Source organism: Oncorhynchus tshawytscha, linkage group LG13 (assembly GCF_018296145.1).
Source record: "Oncorhynchus tshawytscha isolate Ot180627B linkage group LG13, Otsh_v2.0, whole genome shotgun sequence".
Taxonomy (NCBI): domain Eukaryota; kingdom Metazoa; phylum Chordata; class Actinopteri; order Salmoniformes; family Salmonidae; genus Oncorhynchus; species Oncorhynchus tshawytscha.
This window is the reverse complement of record NC_056441.1, coordinates 24590667-24613526: the sequence shown is the minus strand read 5'-3', so window position 1 is coordinate 24613526 and position 22860 is coordinate 24590667. Positions and strand designations below refer to the sequence as shown.

The 22860-nt window shown below is 43.1% G+C and overlaps 1 protein-coding gene across 1 annotated transcript in view; it reads right to left on the bottom strand.

Moving 5' to 3' along the window:
* Positions 1-21506, bottom strand: part of LOC112264584 (neurexophilin-1) — a 53940-nt gene extending 32434 nt beyond the window's left edge. Inside the window, exons 1-2 of the mRNA XM_024441285.2 lie at positions 21274-21506; positions 20862-20963 (exon numbers count right to left, since the gene is read on the bottom strand). Coding sequence (XP_024297053.1) covers positions 20862-20915 — 54 coding nt within the window. The 5' untranslated portion in view covers positions 20916-20963; positions 21274-21506. The remainder of the gene's footprint in view (positions 1-20861; positions 20964-21273) is intronic.
* Positions 21507-22860: the final 1354 nt, after the last annotated feature.

Here is a 22860-nt window from a genome sequence, read left to right as displayed (position 1 = left end):
GCGGACGCTTCACTGGAGGTCAAGTGGAAGGGAGGGCATGTTGAGAGAGACGATCACTTTCACTGGAGGTCAAGTGGAAGGGAGGGCATGTTGAGAGGCGGACGCTTCACTGGAGGTCAAGTGGAAGGGAGGGCATGTTGAGAGAGACGATCACTTTCACTGGAGGTCAAGTGGAAGGGAGGGCATGTTGAGAGACGATCACTTTCACTGGAGGTCAAGTGGAAGGGAGGGCATGTTGAGAGACGATCACTTTCACTGGAGGTCAAGTGGAAGGGAGGGCATGTTGAGAGACGATCACTTTCACTGGAGGTCAAGTGGAAGGGAGGGCATGTTGAGAGACGATCACTTTCACTGGAGGTCAAGTGGAAGGGAGGGCATGTTGAGAGACGATCACTTTCACTGGAGGTCAAGTGGAAGGGAGGGCATGTTGAGAGACGATCACTTTCACTGGAGGTCAAGTGGAAGGGAGGGCATGTTGAGAGACGGACGCTTCACTGGAGGTCAAGTGGAAGGGAGGGCATGTTGAGAGACGATCACTTTCACTGGAGGTCAAGTGGAAGGGAGGGCATGTTGAGAGACGATCACTTTCACTGGAGGTCAAGTGGAAGGGAGGGCATGTTGAGTGAGACGATCACTTTCGCTGGAGGTCAAGTGGAAGGGAGGGCATGTTGAGTGAGACGATCACTTTCGCTGGAGGTCAAGTGGAAGGGAGGGCATGTTGAGAGACGATCACTTTCACTGGAGGTCAAGTGGAAGGGAGGGCATGTTGAGAGACGATCACTTTCACTGGAGGTCAAGTGGAAGGGAGGGCATGTTGAGTGAGACGATCACTTTCGCTGGAGGTCAAGTGGAAGGGAGGGCATGTTGAGTGAGACGATCACTTTCGCTGGAGGTCAAGTGGAAGGGAGGGCATGTTGAGTGAGACGATCACTTTCGCTGGAGGTCAAGTGGAAGGGAGGGCATGTTGAGTGAGACGATCACTTTCGCTGGAGGTCAAGTGGAAGGGAGGGCATGTTGAGTGAGACGATCACTTTCGCTGGAGGTCAAGTGGAAGGGAGGGCATGTTGAGTGATTGACGCTTCCACTGCATTTCTTTTGCTGTTGCATTTCAGCCCTGTCACACACCAGCAAGTATATGCACACACCCACACATGTACGCACACACAAACACACACTCATCACACAATGAAATGAGCTCAATATCTGCCCATCAATGTCTGGCCATTCACCATCGAACGGGCAGACACAGAGACACATGTACATGTACAAACCACCACACGGTTCTCTCTCCCATTTGCTCCCTCCTATTTGATCTTAAACAGAGACTAACAGATGCATTTATTCTGCCTATTACAAATACAAAGCAGCAAACACATTTAATACATTCTGGAGCAGTTTGGGAATAGATTTGTTAATTCTGGAACATGTTTGGGAATAGCTTTGTTAATTCTGGAACAGTTTGGGAATAGCTTTGTTAATTCTGGAACAGTTTGGGAATAGCTTTGTTAATTCTGGAACAGTTTGGGAATAGCTTTGTTATTTCTGGAACAGTTTGGGAATAGCTTTGTTAATTCTGGAGCAGTTTGGGAATAGCTTTGTTAATTCTGGAACATGTTTGGGAATAGCTTTGTTAATTCTGGAACAGTTTGGGAATAGCTTTGTTAATTCTGGAACATGTTTGGGAATAGCTTTGTTAATTCTGGAACAGTTTGGGAATAGCTTTGTTAATTCTGGAACAGTTTGGGAATAGCTTTGTTATTTCTGGAACAGTTTGGGAATAGCTTTGTTAATTCTGGAGCAGTTTGGGAATAGCTTTGTTAATTCTGGAACATGTTTGGGAATAGCTTTGTTAATTCTGGAACAGTTTGGGAATAGCTTTGTTAATTCTGGAACAGTTTGGGAATAGCTTTGTTATTTCTGGAACAGTTTGGGAATAGCTTTGTTAATTCTGGAACAGTTTGGGAATAGCTTTGTTAATTCTGGAACAGTTTGGGAATAGCTTTGTTAATTCTGGAACAGTTTGGGAATAGCTTTGTTAATTCTGGAACAGTTTGGGAATAGCTTTGTTAATTCTGGAACAGTTTGGGAATAGCTTTGTTAATTCTGGAGCAGTTTGGGAATAGCTTTGTTAATTCTGGAACAGTTTGGAACAGTTTGGGAATAGCTTTGTTAATTCTGGAACAGTTTGGGAATAGCTTTGTTAATTCTGGAACAGTTTGGGAATAGCTTTGTTAATTCTGGAACAGTTTGGGAATAGCTTTGTTAATTCTGGAACAGTTTGGGAATAGCTTTGTTAATTCTGGAACAGTTTGGGAATAGCTTTGTTAATTCTGGAGCAGTTTGGGAATAGCTTTGTTAATTCTGGAGCAGTTTGGGAATAGCTTTGTTAATTCTGGAACAGTTTGGGAATAGCTTTGTTAATTCGGGAGCAGTTTGGGAATAGCTTTGTTAATTCTGGAACAGTTTGGGAATAGCTTTGTTAATTCTGGAGCAGTTTGGGAATAGCTTTGTTAATTCTGGAACAGTTTGGGAATAGTTTTGTTAATTCTGGAACAGTTTGGGAATAGATTTGTTAATTCTGGAACAGTTTGGGAATAGCTTTGTTAATTCTGGAACAGTTTGGGAATAGCTTTGTTAATTCTGGAACAGTTTGGGAATAGCTTTGTTAATTCTGGAACAGTTTGGGAATAGCTTTGTTGATTCTGGAACAGTTTGGGAATAGCTTTGTTAATTCTGGAACAGTTTGGGAATAGCTTTGTTAATTCTGGAGCAGTTTGGGAATAGCTTTGTTAATTCTGGAACAGTTTGGGAATAGCTTTGTTAATTCTGGAACAGTTTGGGAATAGCTTTGTTAATTCTGGAACAGTTTGGGAATAGATTTGTTAATTCTGGAGCAGTTTGGGAATAGCTTTGTTAATTCTGGAACAGTTTGGGAATAGCTTTTTTAATTCTGGAACAGTTTGGGAATAGATTTGTTAATTCTGGAACAGTTTGGGAATAGCTTTATAGCCTGAGCCATTAACTTGACACTTTCAGCCAAAGAGTTCTTAGCATTTTTATCTGAGTCTAAGGGTGAGATAGAAAGTGGTTTATAGGGGGAATGTGGAGAAAGTATGTATTTTCCTTTGGCAGAAACTCACCATTCTGTATATTTTGAGAGTAGTTTTAGAGGCAAAAAGTGGCCCAATTTCTGGGACGCTGTTTTCCAATATGCTCAGCATGCCGGAGAGGAAAATGGTTTCTGCTTGACAGGCAGGTTTCTGCTTGCCTGTCCATCACTCCCCATAACACTCAAAGCTGCACCATACCATATCCTCACACACACTTTTACACACACTGATATGAGAGGGAGATCTTGAGTACCTGTCAGTGGCCCTGTGAAGCAATTGTTTTTAGGGCTGCTAGTGTGTGTGTTCCTGTGAAGCATTAGCTGTTAGGGACGCTAATGTTTTATGTAATGGCATGTCTGACAGATCCTCTGAGCTCTGGCTGAGCTGAGGAGAACACACACATATAGAGCCTATCCATCACAGCGACAGGATGAATCAGAGGTCAGAGACCTCGCTGCCAGTTAGAGGGACTCCCATCAGAGGTCACTGATTTGAGAAATGCTCCGGCGTATACAGAGAGAGGGGAGGGAGGGAGGAAGGCGGGAGAGAGAGAGAGAGAGAGAGAGAAGATTCATTCAGCATGACCTAACCCTCTTAAAGTATAACAGTATTTCATTTCAGATGCACGTAGGGAAAATATCCTGTTTGTTTCCTTTCAATATCTTGCAGGTTTGTTTGGCAGGTTTTGTCAGATGATGTCAGAGGATGTGACATCAGGAATATAGAGCTGATAGTGGTATTGAGTTTTTTTCTCTTTCCAAACTTATTAAATGATTATGCAAGTTTTCTCTGCGTGATTAGACAATACAATATGACTTGAATTATTTTCCACTGCTCACAAAGAACACATTTGTGGTCAATGTGAAAAGCTACACACACAAATACCAGCAGCAAACAATAACCTAGACACTGCATCTAACTCTGAGAGAAGAGACTTTCATTACAGGTCCTGGGTCAGTGTGATAACAGAGGTTATGAATGTGATTCTCGGTGTCTCAGAGCCTCTCTGATTATAGAATAGAGAGATGGAGAGAGAGAGAGAGAGAAGGGGAGAGTGAGAGAAAGAGGGAGAGAAAGAGTGAGAGCGAGAGTAACAGAGAGACAGAGACAGATACACGAGAGAGAGAGAGAGAGAGAGAGAGAGAGGAAGAGAGAGAGAGAGAGAGTGAGAGAAGGGGAGAGTGAGAGAAAGAGGGAGAGAAAGAGTGAGAGCGAGAGTAACAGAGAGACAGAGACAGACAGACAGATACACGAGAGAGAGAGAGAGAGAGAGAGAGAGAGAGAGAGAGAGAGAGGAAGAGAGAGAGAGAGTGAGAGAAGGGGAGAGTAAGAGAAAGAGTGAGAGAAAGAGTGAGAGCGAGAGTAACAGAGAGACAGAGACAGACAGACAGACACACAAGAGAGAGAGGGAAGAGAGAGAGAGAGAGAGAGAGAGAGAGAGAGAGAGAGAAGGGGAGAGTGAGAGAAAGAGTGAGAGAAAGAGTGATAGCGAGAGTAACAGAGAGACAGAGACAGACAGACAGACACACGAGAGAGAGAGAGAGAGAGAGAGGAAGACAGGGAGAGAGGGAGAGAGAGAGAGGAAGAGAGGGAGAGAGGGAGAGAGAGAGAGAGAGAGAGAGAGGAAGAGAGGGAGAGAGGGAGAGACAGAGAGAGAGAGAGAGAGGGAGAGAGAGAGAAAGAGAGGAAGAGAGGGAGAGAGGGAGAGAGAGAGAGAGAGAGAGAGAGAGAGAGAAGAGAGAGGGAGAGAGAGAGAGAGAGAGAGAGGAGAGAGAGAGAGAGAGAGAGAGAGAGAGGAAGAGAGGGAGAGAGGAAGAGAGGGAGAGAGGGAGAGAGAGAGAGAGAGTAGAGGGAGAGAGGGAGAGAGGGAGAGAGAGAGAGAGAGAGAGAGAGAGAGAGAGAGAGGAAGAGAGGGAGAGAGGAAGAGAGGGAGAGAGAGAGAGAGAGAGAGAGAGAGAGAGAGAGAGAGAGAGAAAGGGTAAATGAGAAAGTGTGATAAGAAAAGGAACAGAAGACATCTCCTCCATCTCTATTCCATAATAGAGAGGTGGTCTGATGACACACTAAAATATCAATTTTATCTCAGGCACAGATGAGTGACAGGTGTCAGCTCAAGCCCTCCTCCCCAGAACACCTCACAGATATTCTCTTTTTTCCCCTCCTCTCCTCGATGGCTGGATGCCGATAGGGGACGAAGATATAATAGTAATTCTGAAAATCAATAGTACTGAAATCTCCTGGACTGAAAAGGCTCAGTGAAGTAATGTAGTGCTGTCATTCTCTGTGTGTTGGAGTGATAAGGTCTCTGATTTGTATCATATCCTAGAGTCAATCAATATGTGTGCGGCTCATTCTCTCCTTCATGGTCCTGCAGCTTGAGTGCTCACTCTTTAATTCTCCAATTAAAGAAGAAAATAATGACTGGTATTACGATCAGTAGTGGCCTCTGGGTAAAATCACTGTTGAAGGCAAGCCAGGAAAAAGCCATATTGCAACCTATGTTGTGATAATTGCGTTGTTTGCTCTATAAGCCGTTTGTTCATACACCACCGTGATATACAATAAGGCAGACAACAAAAAGACCACAGTCACACAGTTGCAGAATAAACTCAACTACACATACCTTTGTTTCATCACAAAACCAGAGAGCAACATCTGTCCAGTGAAGTCCGCAAAGCAAATATTGCATGTAACAAACAGTTAAATGTCCTACAACATGGTCAAGCAAGTTAATGTTTGTGACAGTTTACTAAACAAATACTGATTTACAAGCACGGAGTTACCGCAAGACAGCACAAAGACATGAGCACTGTTTCTGCTATTCCAGCACCATTTCAACTAAAACATTTACACATCATCAAATCAACATGGCTATATGCTTAGTTTAATACACACAAAAAACGAACTTAAAGATACCAAAACAATTTAGTCCAATCAACGTTGCTAAATATCATGTGGCTGTCCATGATACTGATGTCTGTCTGTGTGTCCATGATACTGATGTCTGTCTGTGTGTCCATGATACTGATGTCTGTCTGTGTGTCCATGATACTGATGTCTGTCTGTGTGTCCATGATACTGATGTCTGTCTGTGTGTCCATGATACTGATGTCTGTCTGTGTGTCCATGATACTGATGTCTGTCTGTGTGTCCATGATACTGATGTCTGTCTGTGTGTCCATGATACTGATGTCTGTCCGTGTGTCCATGATACTGATGTCTGTCTGTGTGTCCATGATACTGATGTCTGTCTGTGTGTCCATGATACTGATTTCTGTCTGTCTGTCTGTCTGTCTGTCTGTCTGTCTGTCTGTCTGTCTGTCTGTCTGTCTGTCTGTCTGTCTGTCCATGATACTGATTTCTGTCTGTGTGTCCATGATACTGATTTCTGTCTGTGTGTCCATGATACTGATTTCTGTCTGTCTGTCTGTCTGTCTGTCTGTCTGTCTGTCTGTCTGTCTGTCTGTCTGTCTGTCTGTCCATGATACTGATTTCTGTCTGTGTGTCCATGATACTGATTTCTGTCTGTGTGTCCATGATACTGATTTCTGTCTGTCTGTCTGTCTGTCTGTCTGTCTGTCTGTCTGTCTGTCTGTCTGTCTGTCTGTCTGTCTGTCTGTCTGTCTGTCTGTCTGTCTGTCTGTCTGTCTGTCTGTCTGCCTGCCTGCCTGCCTGCCTGCCTGCCTGTCTGTCTGTCTGTCTGTCTGTCTGTCTGTCTATGTGTGTGTGTGTGTGTGTGTGTGTGTGTGCAAATAGAAGAACATGTTGTTCTACCATACTTGTAGACTAGATCCTATGCCAATGCTATCCTCTTCTTTTTCATGTTGGCAAAACGTTCCATGACTGTCATACAGTGTTACACGCGTTTAGTTTTTGATGTCCTAGACTAGGCTACCTGGCTAAAATGATTTCTAGCCTAATTTCCTTGCATGGACAATAATGACCCAGCTAAGTTAGCTAGCTAGTTAACTTGAGCCTACTATATCAAGGGCTACCCTACATACTGAACTTCAATCGTCTCAAGCCAGTGGTACAATATATTAATTTATGGTTAGATCAGAATCACCGTTATAATCATTGGCCTGTATGGAGAATTGAGTCAAAAAGTCTAAATACCTATCTCAGCGGTTTACAAACTAGGGGTCGTGACCCCATGTGTGGTCACCTGATATGAAAATGGGGTCACGGGAGAAATTCCAAAATCCCCCCCCAAATTAAAAAATATATTATTTTTGTGTCTCAAAATCATTGTAATGTGGTTAACATTAAAAATTGAGATGATTGAAATCTAAAAGATAAAATTCAACCAGAGTGTGTTTAGATCATGGGAAAAGGCAGCACTTAATCTTTGCACTTGAATCATTCTGAATGTATGCGTACATTCTTCTTTTAATTAAACAACACTGAACAAAACAACAAAACGAACGAAACGTGAAGCTAATACGAATACTGCAGACAGGCAACTAAACATAGAATAAGAACCCACAAACACCAAAGGGGAAAAGGCTACCTAAATATGATCCCCAATTAGAGACAACGATAAACAGCTGCCTCTGATTGGGAACCATATCAGGCCACCATAAACATACAAATACCTAGACCTACAAAACCCTAGACAATACAAAACCTAGCTTATCCACCCTAGTCACACCCTGCCTAACCAAAATATAAAGAAAACAGATATATCTCAGATCAGGGCGAGACCCCGGACTGGTGACTGGGGACCGTCACAGGAGGCTCCGGACTGGGGATCGTCGCTGGAGGCTCCGGACTGGGGATCGTCGCTGGAGGCTCCGGGGCTGGGGATCATCGCTGGAGGCTCGGGCTGGGGATTGCCGCTGGAGGCTCTGGACTGGGGATCGTCGCTGGAGGCTCCGGACTGGGGATCGTCGCTGGAGGCTCCGGACTGGGGACCCTCGTTGGAGGTTCCAGACTGTGAAACGTCGCTGGAAGCTTTGGACTGGGAACTGTCGCCGGAAGCTCTGGACTGGGAACTGTCGCCGGAAGTTCTGGACTGGGAACTGTCGCCGGAAGCTCTGGACTGGGAACTGTCGCCGGAAGCTCTGGACTGTGGAGGTTTGGTGCGTAGAGCTGGCACAATGCGTCCTGGCTGGATGCTCACTTGAGCCCGGCAAGTGCGGGGCACTAGCACAGGACGCATTGGGCTGTGCAGACGCACCGGAGACACAGTACGCAGAGCCAGCGCAGGATATCCTGGTCCAAGGAGGTGTACTGGAGACCAGGAGCGCTGAGCCGGCACCATCTGTCCTGGCTGGATGCCCATTCTAACCCGGCAAATGTGAGGAGCTGGCAAAGAGCACACCAGGCTATGAATGCGAACTGGAGACATCGTGCACATCACTGCATAACATGGTGTCTGACCAGTCACATGCTCCCCACGGGAAGCACGAGGAGTTGGCTCAGGTCTCCAACCTGACTCAGCCGATCTCCCCGTGCCCCCTCCCCCAAAAATGTTTTTATGGGGCTGCCTCTCGTGCTTGTCTCGTTGGTACAACTCCTCGTAATATCGCCGTTCTGCTTTCGCTGCCTCTATTTTTTCCTTCGGACGGCGATACTCCCAGCCGGCGTCCAGGGTCCTACTCCTTCCAGAATCTCCTCCCATGTCCATTTCCCCATAAAATGCTGCTCCTCCTTACCACGCTGCTTGGTCCTTTTGTGGTGGGTTCTTCTGTCCGGGGCACTAGCCGATGAAGCCATTAGCCGTGGTATATTGGCCCTATACCACAAACCCCAGAGGTGCCTTATTGCTTTTATAAACTGGGTACCAATGCAATTAGATCAGTAAAAAGTATATATTTTTTCATATGGCTTTCAGCCAATCAGCATTCAGGACTCTAACTACCCAGTTTATAATGATTGGTAAGTCATTTTAAGATAAGCAGTACATACGTGTATGGAGTAAATGTAATTAAATGATCATTATAAAAATAAAATAAAAACATTTCATAGAGTCAATCTAATCAATTTGTCCCAACTCAAACTTGAGTTGAATCACCTCTTGACCCAAGAGCATTCTGGGAACAGTGGATAATTGATAAGCTAATCAATAACAGCACTGAGTTATAACACAAGGTTAGCAGAAGCTTTCTGACTGGGGTACATGTCTTACGCAGATAAAAACCCAACCAAAGCTTAAAGGAATATTTCAGGTTAAAGTGATAGTTCACAAAATTGTTCATTCATTTCAACATTTGGTAGTAGTGGCTAGGTAAACAAACCAACCCGTGAATTGCATTCTGTTCTTGTCATATACACTATTTACAAGGTCAGGAAACAAGTATATAATCTTGTAATTTTTGTGATCCAGCACTTCAATAACAGCAGTCATCTTCTTGTTTCAATTTGTAGTAACACGTACAGACTTAATTGCTCATTACTCTAGTCTAAAATATGAGTTACAACTCCCCCCATCAGATGCGCTTCCAGTCTGCTGCATTAACATGTTGCTTGTTGCCTGGAGTGACAGTGAAAACAAAAACAGTCAGAATGTTGAAACCAACACAAGCTGACACACACATATGGGTGTCAACAACAACAAAATGGATGCTCACAAACAGTACAATAATTGAAGCAATAAGACAATCAAATAACACGCTGTCCTCATCTCTCCTTGTTACACCCTGATCTGTTTCACCTGTCCTTGTGCTTATCTCCAACCCCTCCAGGTGTTGCCCTTCTTCCCCACTTATCCTCTGGGTATTTATACTTGTGTTTTCTGTCTGCCAGTTCGTCTTGTTTGTCAAGCTTTCCAGCGTTTGTCCTGTCAGCGCCCGTCTTTTCCCAGCCTCTCATTTTCTTCTCTTCCTGGTTTTGACCCTTGCCTGTGTTGACCCTGTACCCACCCGCCTGACCCCTCTGCCTGTCCCTGAGCCTGCCGGCCATCCTGAACCTTTACTCCTACTCCGGATTATCAACCCCTGCCTGCCTTGACCTGTCGTTTGCCTGCCCCTGTTGTTACAATAAACATTGTTACTTCACACAGTCTGCATTTGGGTCTTACCTTGATTCCTGATACTCCTCCTCTCTTCAATATTCTCATCCTCTTTTCCATCTGCTTTTCATTTGCTCTACTTTAAACCTGCAACTTCACCTCTTTCAGGACAAATCTGGTCAAATCATCTTCAACATGCAGTAGTTCTATTCAAGGTGTCATGTAGAAACAGCTGGCACTGAAAATACCCCACCAGATCTAATGGTACATTCAGTCCCTATGACGGAATTATGACACATCTTGAGTTAATTCCACGATTCTACCTATTCCCGATTCTGATGTGAAAATTGTCCCCATAATATATTCACAAATATCAGAGAAAGCGGGAGAGACAGAGGAAGAGAGTGAGAAAGTAATCTGAAGGAGAGGAGGCAACTGAAAAACTTTAACACAAGGAGCTGTGCTACAGACAGACAGTTGCTGGGACGTGTGTTCATCCCTCATGGATTTGTTCTTACAGCTCTTCCAAACGTAGCCTGATTAGACCAGCCTGAACACTGCTCTCACCATGGACACATTCAGTGTGGTTTAACCAGGCTTTGGAAACGTGCCCCTGGAGCTTGAATGGAGCTAGTGCTCCTGCATGGCCAATGACTGTTACTTAAGGGGATGGAAAGATAACGGACGTCTCTGGTAATTCCCATCAACGGGCGCCGGGACACGGCCCTGTGGACAGATCCATCACCATGTCGTGTTGGATGGACGGAAACGTGCACACTTCCTCCCCTTCCTCTTCTCTTCTCTCCCCTCCCTGCCCCTCCTTCTAGACTCAGCCGAGCAGGATTGCTTCCCCTCCCTCCTCTACCCTTCCCCTCACCTCCCCTTCCCCCTCCCTCTTCTCCTCTTCCCCCCTCATCCCCTTCTCATCCTATCTGATCCCTGCCACATAGACCCAGCCAAGCGAGAGTGTCTGATCGCTGCTCTGTTAAAGTGGTCAATCAAGCCCATCAGCAGACTCATGCAATCCATCACCACAGCCGTTAGGTACAAATCCCATTACTAGTCAACACCCATTCACTACAGCTATTCACTAAGGCAGGAACAAATCCCATCACTAGTCAACACCCATTCACTACAGCTATTCACTAAGGCAGGAACAAATCCCATCACTAGTCAACACCCATTCACTACAGCTATTCACTAAGGCAGGAACAAATCCCAGTCTACTGAATACTTTTTCCTGCCATGCATATGCTGGTGCTGGCATGTTACAACAACTAATCATGCCTAAGGAAGGATACTGGGAAACAGGATGGAGGCAAGACATTGACATATAAAATATCTGTAAAGACAAAGGCTATTTCTAGTAAAACCATCTTAAAAATTCAATACAGGCAATGATAGCACTGTCGATCAAGATTTTTGAATGCCTCTCCCAACAACACAAATATCCCTGTCAGATTTCAAAATAGACGTAACTCTTCAGAGCACTAAAGCAACTTCAAACCCGTCCTCAGAGTATGTAAAGCAATTTGCCAGTGGGTCATCTCAGTCATTTCCTGCCTTTAGAAACAGTTTCTCAAGCAGCTCTACAGCTTTACAAAACAGTCCTGGGTTCAAAAACTATTCAAAATCTTTCAAACACTTTGACCGTTTGCTCTAGCCTGCCTGGAATGCCAGATGGAAGGGGGTGTGCCGTTCTGGAATGATTCTATTGGTCCATTTAGCATGGAAAACTCAATCAAGCACATAGAAGGTATTTTAAATGATTTCAAATCATATTTCTACTCAGGTAGGTCTACTACAAAGCTTGTTCTCCTATGAAGGGGCTGCAGATAGACTTCCTACAGTTCCCAGGGAGAGGATAGCAGAGTAGTGGAGCTATAAGTGGAGCAGATAGACTTCCTACAGTTCCCAGAGCGAGGATAGCAGAGTAGTGGAGCTATAAGTGGAGCAGATAGACTTCCTACAGTTCCCAGAGAGAGGATAGCAGAGTAGTGGAGCTATAAGTGGAGCAGATAGACTTCCTACAGTTCCCAGGGAGAGGATAGCAGAGTAGTGGAGCTATAAGTGGAGCAGATAGACTTCCTACAGTTCCCAGAGAGAGGATAGCAGAGTAGTGGAGCTATAAGTGGAGCAGATAGACTTCCTACAGTTCCCAGAGCGAGGATAGCAGAGTAGTGGAGCTATAAGTGGAGCAGATAGACTTCCTACAGTTCCCAGGGAGAGGATAGCAGAGTAGTGGAGCTATAAGTGGAGCAGATAGACTTCCTACAGTTCCCAGGGAGAGGATAGCAGAGTAGTGGAGCTATAAGTGGAGCAGATAGACTTCCTACAGTTCCCAGAGCGAGGATAGCAGAGTAGTGGAGCTATAAGTGGAGCAGATAGACTTCCTACAGTTCCCAGAGCGAGGATAGCAGAGTAGTGGAGCTATAAGTGGAGCAGATAGACTTCCTACAGTTCCCAGGGAGAGGATAGCAGAGTAGTGGAGCTATAAGTGGAGCAGATAGACTTCCTACAGTTCCCAGGGAGAGGATAGCAGAGTAGTGGAGCTATAAGTGGAGCAGATAGACTTCCTACAGTTCCCAGGGAGAGGATAGCAGAGTAGTGGAGCTATAAGTGGAGCAGATAGACTTCCTACAGTTCCCAGGGAGAGGATAGCAGAGTAGTGGAGCTATAAGTGGAGCAGATAGACTTCCTACAGTTCCCAGGGAGAGGATAGCAGAGTAGTGGAGCTATAAGTGGAGCAGATAGACTTCCTACAGTTCCCAGAGCGAGGAGAGCAGAGTAGTGGAGCTATAAGTGGAGCAGATAGACTTCCTACAGTTCCCAGAGCGAGGATAGCAGAGTAGTGGAGCTATAAGTGGAGCAGATAGACTTCCTACAGTTCCCAGGGAGAGGATAGCAGAGTAGTGGAGCTATAAGTGGAGCAGATAGACTTCCTACAGTTCCCAGGGAGAGGATAGCAGAGTAGTGGAGCTATAAGTGGAGCAGATAGACTTCCTACAGTTCCCAGGGAGAGGATAGCAGAGTAGTGGAGCTATAAGTGGAGCAGATAGACTTCCTACAGTTCCCAGGGAGAGGATAGCAGAGTAGTGGAGCTATAAGTGGAGCAGACAGAGAAGAGTTCCCCAAAGGATCAAACCTCAGGTCAGGCCAGGCCTTAGTTACATTCCACAGATACAGTCAGTGCCCTTCAGTGGTCAGCTCCAACTATGACCCCTGGCCTCTGAAGCGATTGAAAAACTGGAACAGTGCATGGTGGGGAAAGATGGAGGATGGGGATGATTAATCACATAAAACGCATGCGGACACGTACACGGATGCACGCAGACACACACACACACGGACAAATGCAGGCACACACACACACACACACGCAGTGTAAGATCCCCAGCGCCTGCAGTCAGGGGTCAGGGTTGTTTGTGTTCTTTTGATGGTAGGGAAGGTTCGGGGTCTAGTCATCAATTAAATACTTTCCAATTAAAACACCATAAAAGATTGCAAACTGTGCCGTGAATAATTACCCGCTTCCCAGCTTCTCCCTGTTGAATTTGAATAAACAAAACTGTAATGATCCATGCAGTCAAAAATGTACCAATGTCCACCAAGGACCACTATGGACCATTATCATTGACTTTCTGCCCCAAACCAAGGTCAAGTACACACACACACACACACACACAAACACACACACACACACACACATATTACTGTCTTCCATGCAGGGTTTTATTGGTCCAGGGAGACAGACTGAGTGTTGATAAAGGAGAAAGAAGCGTTGCCCCCAGGACACATCATAAGTGGGCCACCAGGCGTGTCATCATAAGTGGACCACCAGGTGTGTCATCATAAGTGGACCACAAAAGCATTTCAATAGAGGAGCACATCAGGGTCAGGTCACCTTGAATTGTCAGGAAGTAGAGGTCGACCGATTAATCGGAAAGGCCGATTAATTGGGACCGATTTCAAGTTTTCATAACACTCGGAAATCTGTATTTTTGGGCGCCGATTTGCCGATTAATTTTTTTATTTTTATTTTTATTTTTTATATACCTTTATTTAACTGGGCAAGTCAGTTAAGAACACATTCTTATTTTCAATTACGGCCAAGGAACGGTGGGTTAACTGCCCCGTCCAGGGGCAGAACGACAGATTTTCACCTTGTCAGCTCAGGGGATCTAATCTTGCAACCTTACAGTTGACTAGTCCAACGCAATAACGACCTGCCTCTCTCTCGTTGCACTCCACAAGCAAGACTGCCTGTTACACGAATGCAGTAAGCCAAGGTAAGTTGCTAGCTAGCATTAAACTTATCTTATAAAAAACAATCAATCATAATCACTAGTTAACTACACATGGTTGATGATATTACTAGATATTATCTAGCGTGTCCTGCGTTGCATATAATCTGACTGAGCATACAAGAATACAAGTATCTAAGTATCTGACTGAGCGGTGGTAGGCAGAAGCAAGCGCGTAAACATTCATTCAAACAGCACTTTCGTGCGTTTTGCCAGCAGCTCTTCGTTGTGCGTCAAGCATTGCGCTGTTTATGACTTCAAGCCTATCAACTCCCGAGATGAGGCTGGTGTAACCGAAGTGAAATGACTAGCTAGTTAACGCGCGCTAATAGCGTTTCAAACGTCACTCGCTCTGAGCCTTCTAGTAGTTGTTCCCCTTGCTCTGCATGGGTAACGCTGCTTCGAGGGTGGCTGTTGTCGTTGTGTTGCTGGTTCGAGCCCAGGGAGGAGCGAGGAGAGGGACGGAAGCTATACTGTTACACTGGCAATACTAAAGTGCCTATAAGAACATCTAATAGTCAAAGGTTAATGAAATACAAATGGTATAGAGGGAAATAGTCCTATAATTCCTATAAAACTATAACCTAAAACTTCTTATCTGGGAATATTGAAGACTCATGTTAAAAGGAACCACCAGCTTTCATATGTTCTCATGTTCTGAGCAAGGAACTGAAACGTTAGCTTTCTTACATAGCACATATTGCACTTTTACTTTCTTCTCCAACACTTTGTTTTTGCATTATTTAAACCAAATTGAACATGTTTCATTATTTACTTGAGGCTAAATTGATTTTATTGATGTATTATATTAAGTTAAATTAAGTGTTCATTCAGTATTGTTGTAATTGTCATTATTACAAATAAATAAATACAAATCGGCCGATTAATTTTTTGGTCCTTTTTTGGCCCCCCAATAATCGGTATCGGCGTTGAAAAATCATAATCGGTCGACCTCTATCAGGAAGCCTAGTGGTTAAGAGCATTGGGCCATTAACCGAAAGGTCACTAGTTTGAATCCCTGAGCCGATTAGGTGAGAAATCTGCCAATGTGCCCTTGAGCAAGGCACTTAACTCTAATTGCTCCTGTAAATTGCTCTGGATAAGAGCACCTGCTAAATGACATAAAATAACGTGTCAATGAGAGAGTTGCACCACAGGGTCTTCTGAGACAACACACACAGGTGAGGTGGGGGGCTTAATTCCCGAGACACTTCCAGTCTCTGATTGAATGGTCAAAGGTCAACAGTACAGAACTGAAGCATGTTTGGAGAGCCTGCTGCTCCGGGCCTCAACAGGTTCAGTCAATATAGATAGATACAAAGTTAATTAAACTAAAATCTTTTTTTTTCACATTTCAACCAAAGATCGACGGAATTCTATTCCATTTGAAGTAGAATTCACATTTCATTAAATCTTAATAAACAAATCTACCAAAATTAGATGTTGTGTGAAGTGAACTATGTACATAACCATAAAATACCTGCTATATCACAGGGCCACGCAAAAATGACAATACACCATAATTCTGACACAATTATATGGATTAATCATAGATATATATATCGAAATATTGATCACATCCAGAAAATATTCACAGCAATAACAGATTACACTTAAAGTGTTATTTCAATCAAAGATAATGTGATTGCAATAGATGGTCAACAGGCATGGAGACAGTTCACAGTATTGTAATGCTGGTTGAGAGTTACCGGAGTTCCTCAGTTAAAGTTGACTGTTAATTCACATGAAACAGAGCTGCCTAGGGACCACTTGGCTGTGCTGTGAAGGGGCTGGGGGTTTAATAGAGGATTATAGTGCTGTGTGCTAAGAGACTGAACTCCCGGACATGCCCCTTTATGGCCCTGCTCTCGGCCTACAGTATGTATGTGGATTTATGGACAATGGTAGTGCTACAGTTTAGGGAATAGGGTACCATTTGGGATGCAACCAAATCAACAAAATTGATAACCTCATACTCTTCCATACACAGTGTGCTCGGTATAGGATCTCAGCATAGCATCCTCTCTCTCCTCTCCCACTGCTCAGAATGCTTGACATGGCATGATGGTATATACAGATGTAGGATCTTAATTTGAGCAAAGTTTGCTACAGCAGGAAAATAATCTTGCTGCAAAAGGAAACGTGAATTACTATGTGGATTATAATGAATGGACATTATATAGGGGTTGATACTTTTTTCATGAGGGAAAATCGAGTCTGAAATTTCAAAGCGGAAATTTCAATCTTCAGATGCCTTTTTAAACCTCAAATACACTTCAAGTTTTACATTTCTTGCATTGCAGGAAAGTTGTTTTGCAACAGGGTGATCAAAGTAAGATCCTGCATCTGTATTTGTCCCAATAAACGGAAAAGAAAATGTCTGACAAAAAATAGAATGCCATTTGTGTTCAATGAAAGGACAGCATCACAATTGAACTGGTTTCTGTTCTACACTGATGTAATGTACTATTGTCTAACGAGGCTGAAATGTAAACAGTATTTTCCAATACACGGATCTTTTTGTGGCATTCCCAAAGAGTTTGGTCTCCTTGGTGTTTTCATTTTTGCCATGGCAAAAATATTGCGGTACTGGTAAGCCCCACTAACAATGGTGAGAGGCTGGCCAAATGTAGTGCACTATACAGGGAATAGAGTGCCATTTAGGATGCAGCCTGTCTGTATCTCTCCCACTGCGCCAACTGCTTGGCATGACAGGCCCTGTCTCCAGCCTGTTAAAAATAATGGTGTTGTAGTAATATGCCTGGCCTAAAGTAGTGCACTATTTAGGGAATAAGGTGTAATTCAGGACACACTTTGTCTGCCTGTCTGTCCCTCAGGAACAGAGCCTCCTCATTGACCCCTTAGAGGAAGTGAGACTTGGCTGGGAAACATGCGCACACACACACACACGCACACACACACACACACACACACACACACACACACACACACACACACACACACACACACACACACACACACACACACACACACACACACACACACACACACATACACAAACACACACACACACACACACACACACACACACACACATATACATCTGCCAGTCACAGACAGCTGTGTGTTGCAACAATAGGAGCCACCCTGCTACCAGTCATGGGGCCAGAGAACATGCTGTTCACACTTGCTGTCAGTCAACAGAGTATCAGCAGCAGTTGCTCTGCTGGGAGCAAAACCGCCTTAAAAGAATGTCAGATCTGTATTGGAACTGTCTTGATGAGAAGTAAGATGCACAAAAATACATAGCAAACACACCTACACATGAACCCAGTAGGGCATCCACAAGCAGAGACACAAACACGGAAACACACATCACACATAACTCCCAACTAAACCGACAAAATAACACAATCCTTTTAAATCCTATGGATTAGAACAATTAAAATAATAAGGACAATTTTAATTAAATTCTGTATCCATAGTGACCATATTCATTTGTGAATGTCGCCCTCCCGGAGAGGCGCGCGCTGTATTATACCACCGAACACCTGCATAAACTGTTCTTCAGAGCGAGCGCAGTGTTATCCAGGTCAAGGCGCGCGCCGCTCAGACAAGAGGCTTAGAGAGGAGACAAGAGCTTTTAACACGAAATAAAACCGTCAAAGTTCAACGGTAATCCCTTTAGGTATGGATAAACCCGACTGTCTGGAAAATAATAATCTAGGTTTAGTAGGGCGCAGACAGGGAGAGAGCAGATATCCAGGTGTAGAATTCAACTCACAGTAACCAATTCGCAACTATAAGACAATACAATCAAAAGAGTATACTGTCTTTACGGTTGACTGAAATAGGCCTACCTTTTTACAAAGCCAAAAGAGAAATTGAATTGCTAAATGTAGGATATAAATGACAGACTAATTTCTAATCTCAAAACCTGGAGCCAATATCATCATGTAAAAAAAAAACGAATCAATTTTAATATAGATAAAAAAATAAATCCTACAATATTCCGTTGTATTGAATTGATCAAAATCAAAGCATTTCCACAAACGTAAAAGCAAGTAGGCCTATACCTGAATCGACAAACATTTTTAGGGCGGGGAATCGGTTGAAGACCGTCAAATTTGTAATTTCGTACTATTAGGCCTATGTGATTTCAGGTTTCATCTTCAAGCTTACATCTTTACTTGTTTGAATGAACACAACAAACTTTTAAAACATATTTTCCATCCCACTGCAATTATGTGTTCAATTAGGACGCATTCTACCCGGCTGTGTTAAGGTGCGTAAAACAGCCGTCTTGAATATCAGAACCATGAACCCTGTTCTGAATGAGAAAATCCACTTGATTATGTTTCTTCTCTTGTTTGATTGAAATTCACAGGTGGAATTCTGTGCGAGAGGAGGTCTGTGCGAGAGGAGCCTTTTATACTGGGAAATGTAATTTTGCCTATTAAATCTGTGATTTAACGTTTATAGTAAACAGGTCATGCATTGTTTTATATGTTGTATCTGAGATGTTTGTGGTGTTCCTACAAGATAGTCTAGCGGTATCCTTAAAAAAGCCCATAATCAAATGTGACAATTTGTAACGCTAACTTTTAGATTACAGTTAGATTAATTGAATTATGATTAATTAAATGTTGCTAGAAATGTGAATTGTATAGATTCTGAGCACTCTCAAATTATTATAATGCTGTGGGATTAATTAAAACCTCACTCTTAATCATTTTATAGGATATCTTATTGTAAAACACTTTATAGGCCTATCTATATGCCTACATCTTAAGCATAGTCTAATGCGTCATGGAAGTTTTCAGACTCATTTTGGATAATGTGTTAAGACAATACCCCATCGACAACTAACAATAATGACATGTTTTTCTGAATGTAAATTTAAATTGGCTACGCAATTACATTTTATTCAACCAGGCCGATAGAAAACAACAAGTAAATGAATTAGCTTGATTAGAATACTTTTAGTTTGATTAACGGTCGTTTTGCGTGAGGATTATGCAGATGGTATAATTCAAACCAAGTGTCAATAGGACAGTTATAAGAGAATCCCGTTCAATAGGTCTATTTCGTGAAATCTAAAATGTGTGGAGAAAAACGTCCTGTTATAACTTACATATTACGCTGCAGGTAAGTTCAAAGGAAATACACCGAAAACCATCCATTTTGTGTATGTTTGCGGGTGTGTGTGTGTTGCGAACTGTATATTTACACACCTTTTACTTACATTCTCTTTTAACACCGGACAGTAAAGTCTGACACAGTGCTACCGTAGACCTGATATCAATACCGTTTTACTCTCATCTCGAAGGAATAAACACTTATTTTGAGTTGTGTATTGAGAGCGAGTGAGTGAAATGAGAGAATCGCCGCTCAGTTCCAGTAAGAATAAAAGGCTGATTCATGTAGGTGCATGATGTGGTAAACTATCTGGGTTAGTGATAGGGAACAGAAGATTAGGCGACATACTTTGAAGACACTAGGCTACTCTCCTAAAGGTCTCTGCAGAATTCACACCACAGCTGAACGCGCGCGCGTGTGTGTGTGTAGTGTTAGAAATTACAATATAGCCAACTTGGAAAGTGACTTTGTTTGAAATATTAAGTGGCATTCTTTTATATATCAGATAAAGTGTGAGTTACTTTTTAACAAAACGTTGGTGCTTGAGAAACCTGTGCTTTTCTTTCCACTCAATGGCCTAGCATAACTTAAATGTTATCGCGTTATGCACCCTTTGAGATCAGCAAGAATTAGCAGAGTTGTACTGATCACGCACGAAAATCTCTCCTCCATGTTGTGTCTAATATGACTGCTATGAGTGGGATAATTCTTGTTGTGGCGGACTGAAAGGAAAAACGGTTACTGACAAAATCAAAAGGAGCAACTGAGAATTTGAAAGGTTTACTACGTGTAGCCTTCAGACGCACCTGCCGCTGGTTTTGGTTTATGGCGCCACCATGAGACTTTTTGTTGGAACTGCACCAACATCTTCTCCGTTTTCAGCTCGGGAAATTGTTTTAATTTGACACTTTAAATGTGTTATTTCTTTTAGATATATGTTTTTTTTAATTGGTCAGACAAAGATGAAATCCTTATTAATTCAGTCTTATAACCACATGCATTCATTTAGAAAATGTATTGCACTAATTAGCCTCATTAATTGGACACCATAACCCACAGTGATCAAATAGAAACGCATAATTGATATATAGTCTGTTTTAAAAACCCATGCGCAGACATGTCTCAGTCACGATAATGTGGAATTCAAAAGTTGTATTTCCTACCAACACCCTGATACAGGACGACGGAATGTTTTTATGCAATGCTTATTATGCACAGGACATGAGCCTGAAGTGAAGAGTTGGCATCAACAGTTCTGTCAGTGAGGTGCATTTCATAAGAATGCATTTTTACACATGTAATTGTAGTACAATATGTAATTGAAAAACTACAAAACACCGAGACAACAATGAAACGAAAAAAGTATTGACAAACACAAACAAAAGCACCACTCACCAAGTAAAACGCTGGCGTCAGGAGTAACACCGCACACCAACACGTCGCCTGCATTCTTCCTGGTCTCAAACTTCCACTAGTTTCCCTTCGCTGGCTCTTTGTCTGTGAAGACCATAAATCCACACGGTAACCGCTTTTACACAACGGTCAAGACCCTCAACAGCCTAGGCAAAAATGAAAGTATACACCCCATGACCACAGAACAAGCTTAGCCTACACTTGGAGACAGATATTGGACGAGGGGGAAACAAATAACGATTACATAGGAATTAATCCTGAGAGCAGGGTTGAAGCAATCTCATAGTTAACTGAAAGATGAAAATTCGATTCAAAGCAATCATAAAGGATCAGTCCTTGATTTGATTGTCTTCCTGCCTGCCGTGCGCGTGAGGCTCGATGAGCAGTTCCTTACCGAAAAGGAGAACAGTTGAAAGTAGTCGGATAAATAACGGACGCTTTATAACCGAGCCTCTGGAAAACGCGCGCCTATTACACATCTGGGTTGAGAGAAACTCCGTCGCTCTGTCCACACAGAACATGAGAGAGAGAGAGAAGAGGAAGGAGGGGAGGAGAGGAGCGAGGGAAATATTAAAAAACGGGGCGAGATCGGTCCGAGACGAAAGAATCACAGAGTGCAGTCTTTAAACAGCCACTAAAGCTCGACAGAAAAGCTTTTCATTTACTGACGTGCGGTAGTGGTTGATAGAGATAAACGAGCCGACATTCACAGAGAGCCACAGTGTGTATACAGCATGACTCCAGGACAAGCACACTCACTAGGCTATAGCACCAGGTCCCTTCCTCACTGTCTAAGCCTAAGGACAGAGCACTGCAATATAAACCAGCACGGCTGGACAATGACATTGTTTTCTAATAGGCCATAGGCTATGTAAGGAATTGTATCTAACCTAATGCTAATGTAAAAAAAAAGGGCCTATATTTAGTAAGAGTCTAGAAAAGAATGACATTTAGTCTGAGAATGATTAGCCTACATTGACAGAAGTTCTAAATGTTCCCTTAATGAGGATGTTCAAGACCTGGTTAGGGTTAAGCAGAACACTTTGAACTCATTAAAGGTGGGCAAAATAAGTAGCCTACTCGAGGGATTCTTAGGACATGGGGTCTTATTACAGTACCAGTCAAACGCTAGGACACATCTACTCATTCAAGGGGTTTTCTTTAGTTTTTACTTTTTTTCTATATTGTAGAATAATAGTGAAGACATCAACATTATGAAATAACACATATGAAATCGTGTATTAACCCAAAAAGTGTTAAACAAATCAACATATATTTTACCATTGAGATTATTCAATGTAGCCACCCTTTGCCTCGATGCCATCTTTGCACACTCTTGGCATTCTCTCAACCAGCTTCATGAGGTACTAGTCACCTGGAATGCAAGTCCATATTATGGCAAGAACAGCTCAAATAAGCAAAGAGAAATGACAGTCCATCATTACTTTAAGACATGAAGGGTCAGTCAATCCGGAAAAAAAATAATATTGAACGTTTCTTCAAGGTTTGTTGCAAAAACCGTCAACTGCTATGATGAACATGGTTCCTCCACAGGAAAGGAAGATCCAAAGTTACATCTGCTGCAGAGGATAAGTACATTAAAGTTACCAGCCTCAGAAATTGCAGGCCAAATGAATGCTTCACAGAGTTCAAGTAACAGACACATCTCAACATCAACTGTTGAAAGGAAACTGCATGAATCAGGCCTTCATGGCCAAATTGCTACAAAGAAACCACTACTAAAGGACACCAATAAGAATAGACTTTCTTGGGCAAAGAAACACGAGCATCGGACATTAGACCAGTGGAAATCTGTCCTTTTATCTGATGAGTCCAAATTTGAGATTTTTGGTTCCAACCCTGTGTCTTTGTGAGACGTAGAGTAGGTGAACGAATGATCTCTGCGTGTGTGCTTCCCTACTATGAAGTATGGAGGAGGTGGTGTGATGGTGTGGGGATGCTTTGCTGGTGACACTGTTGG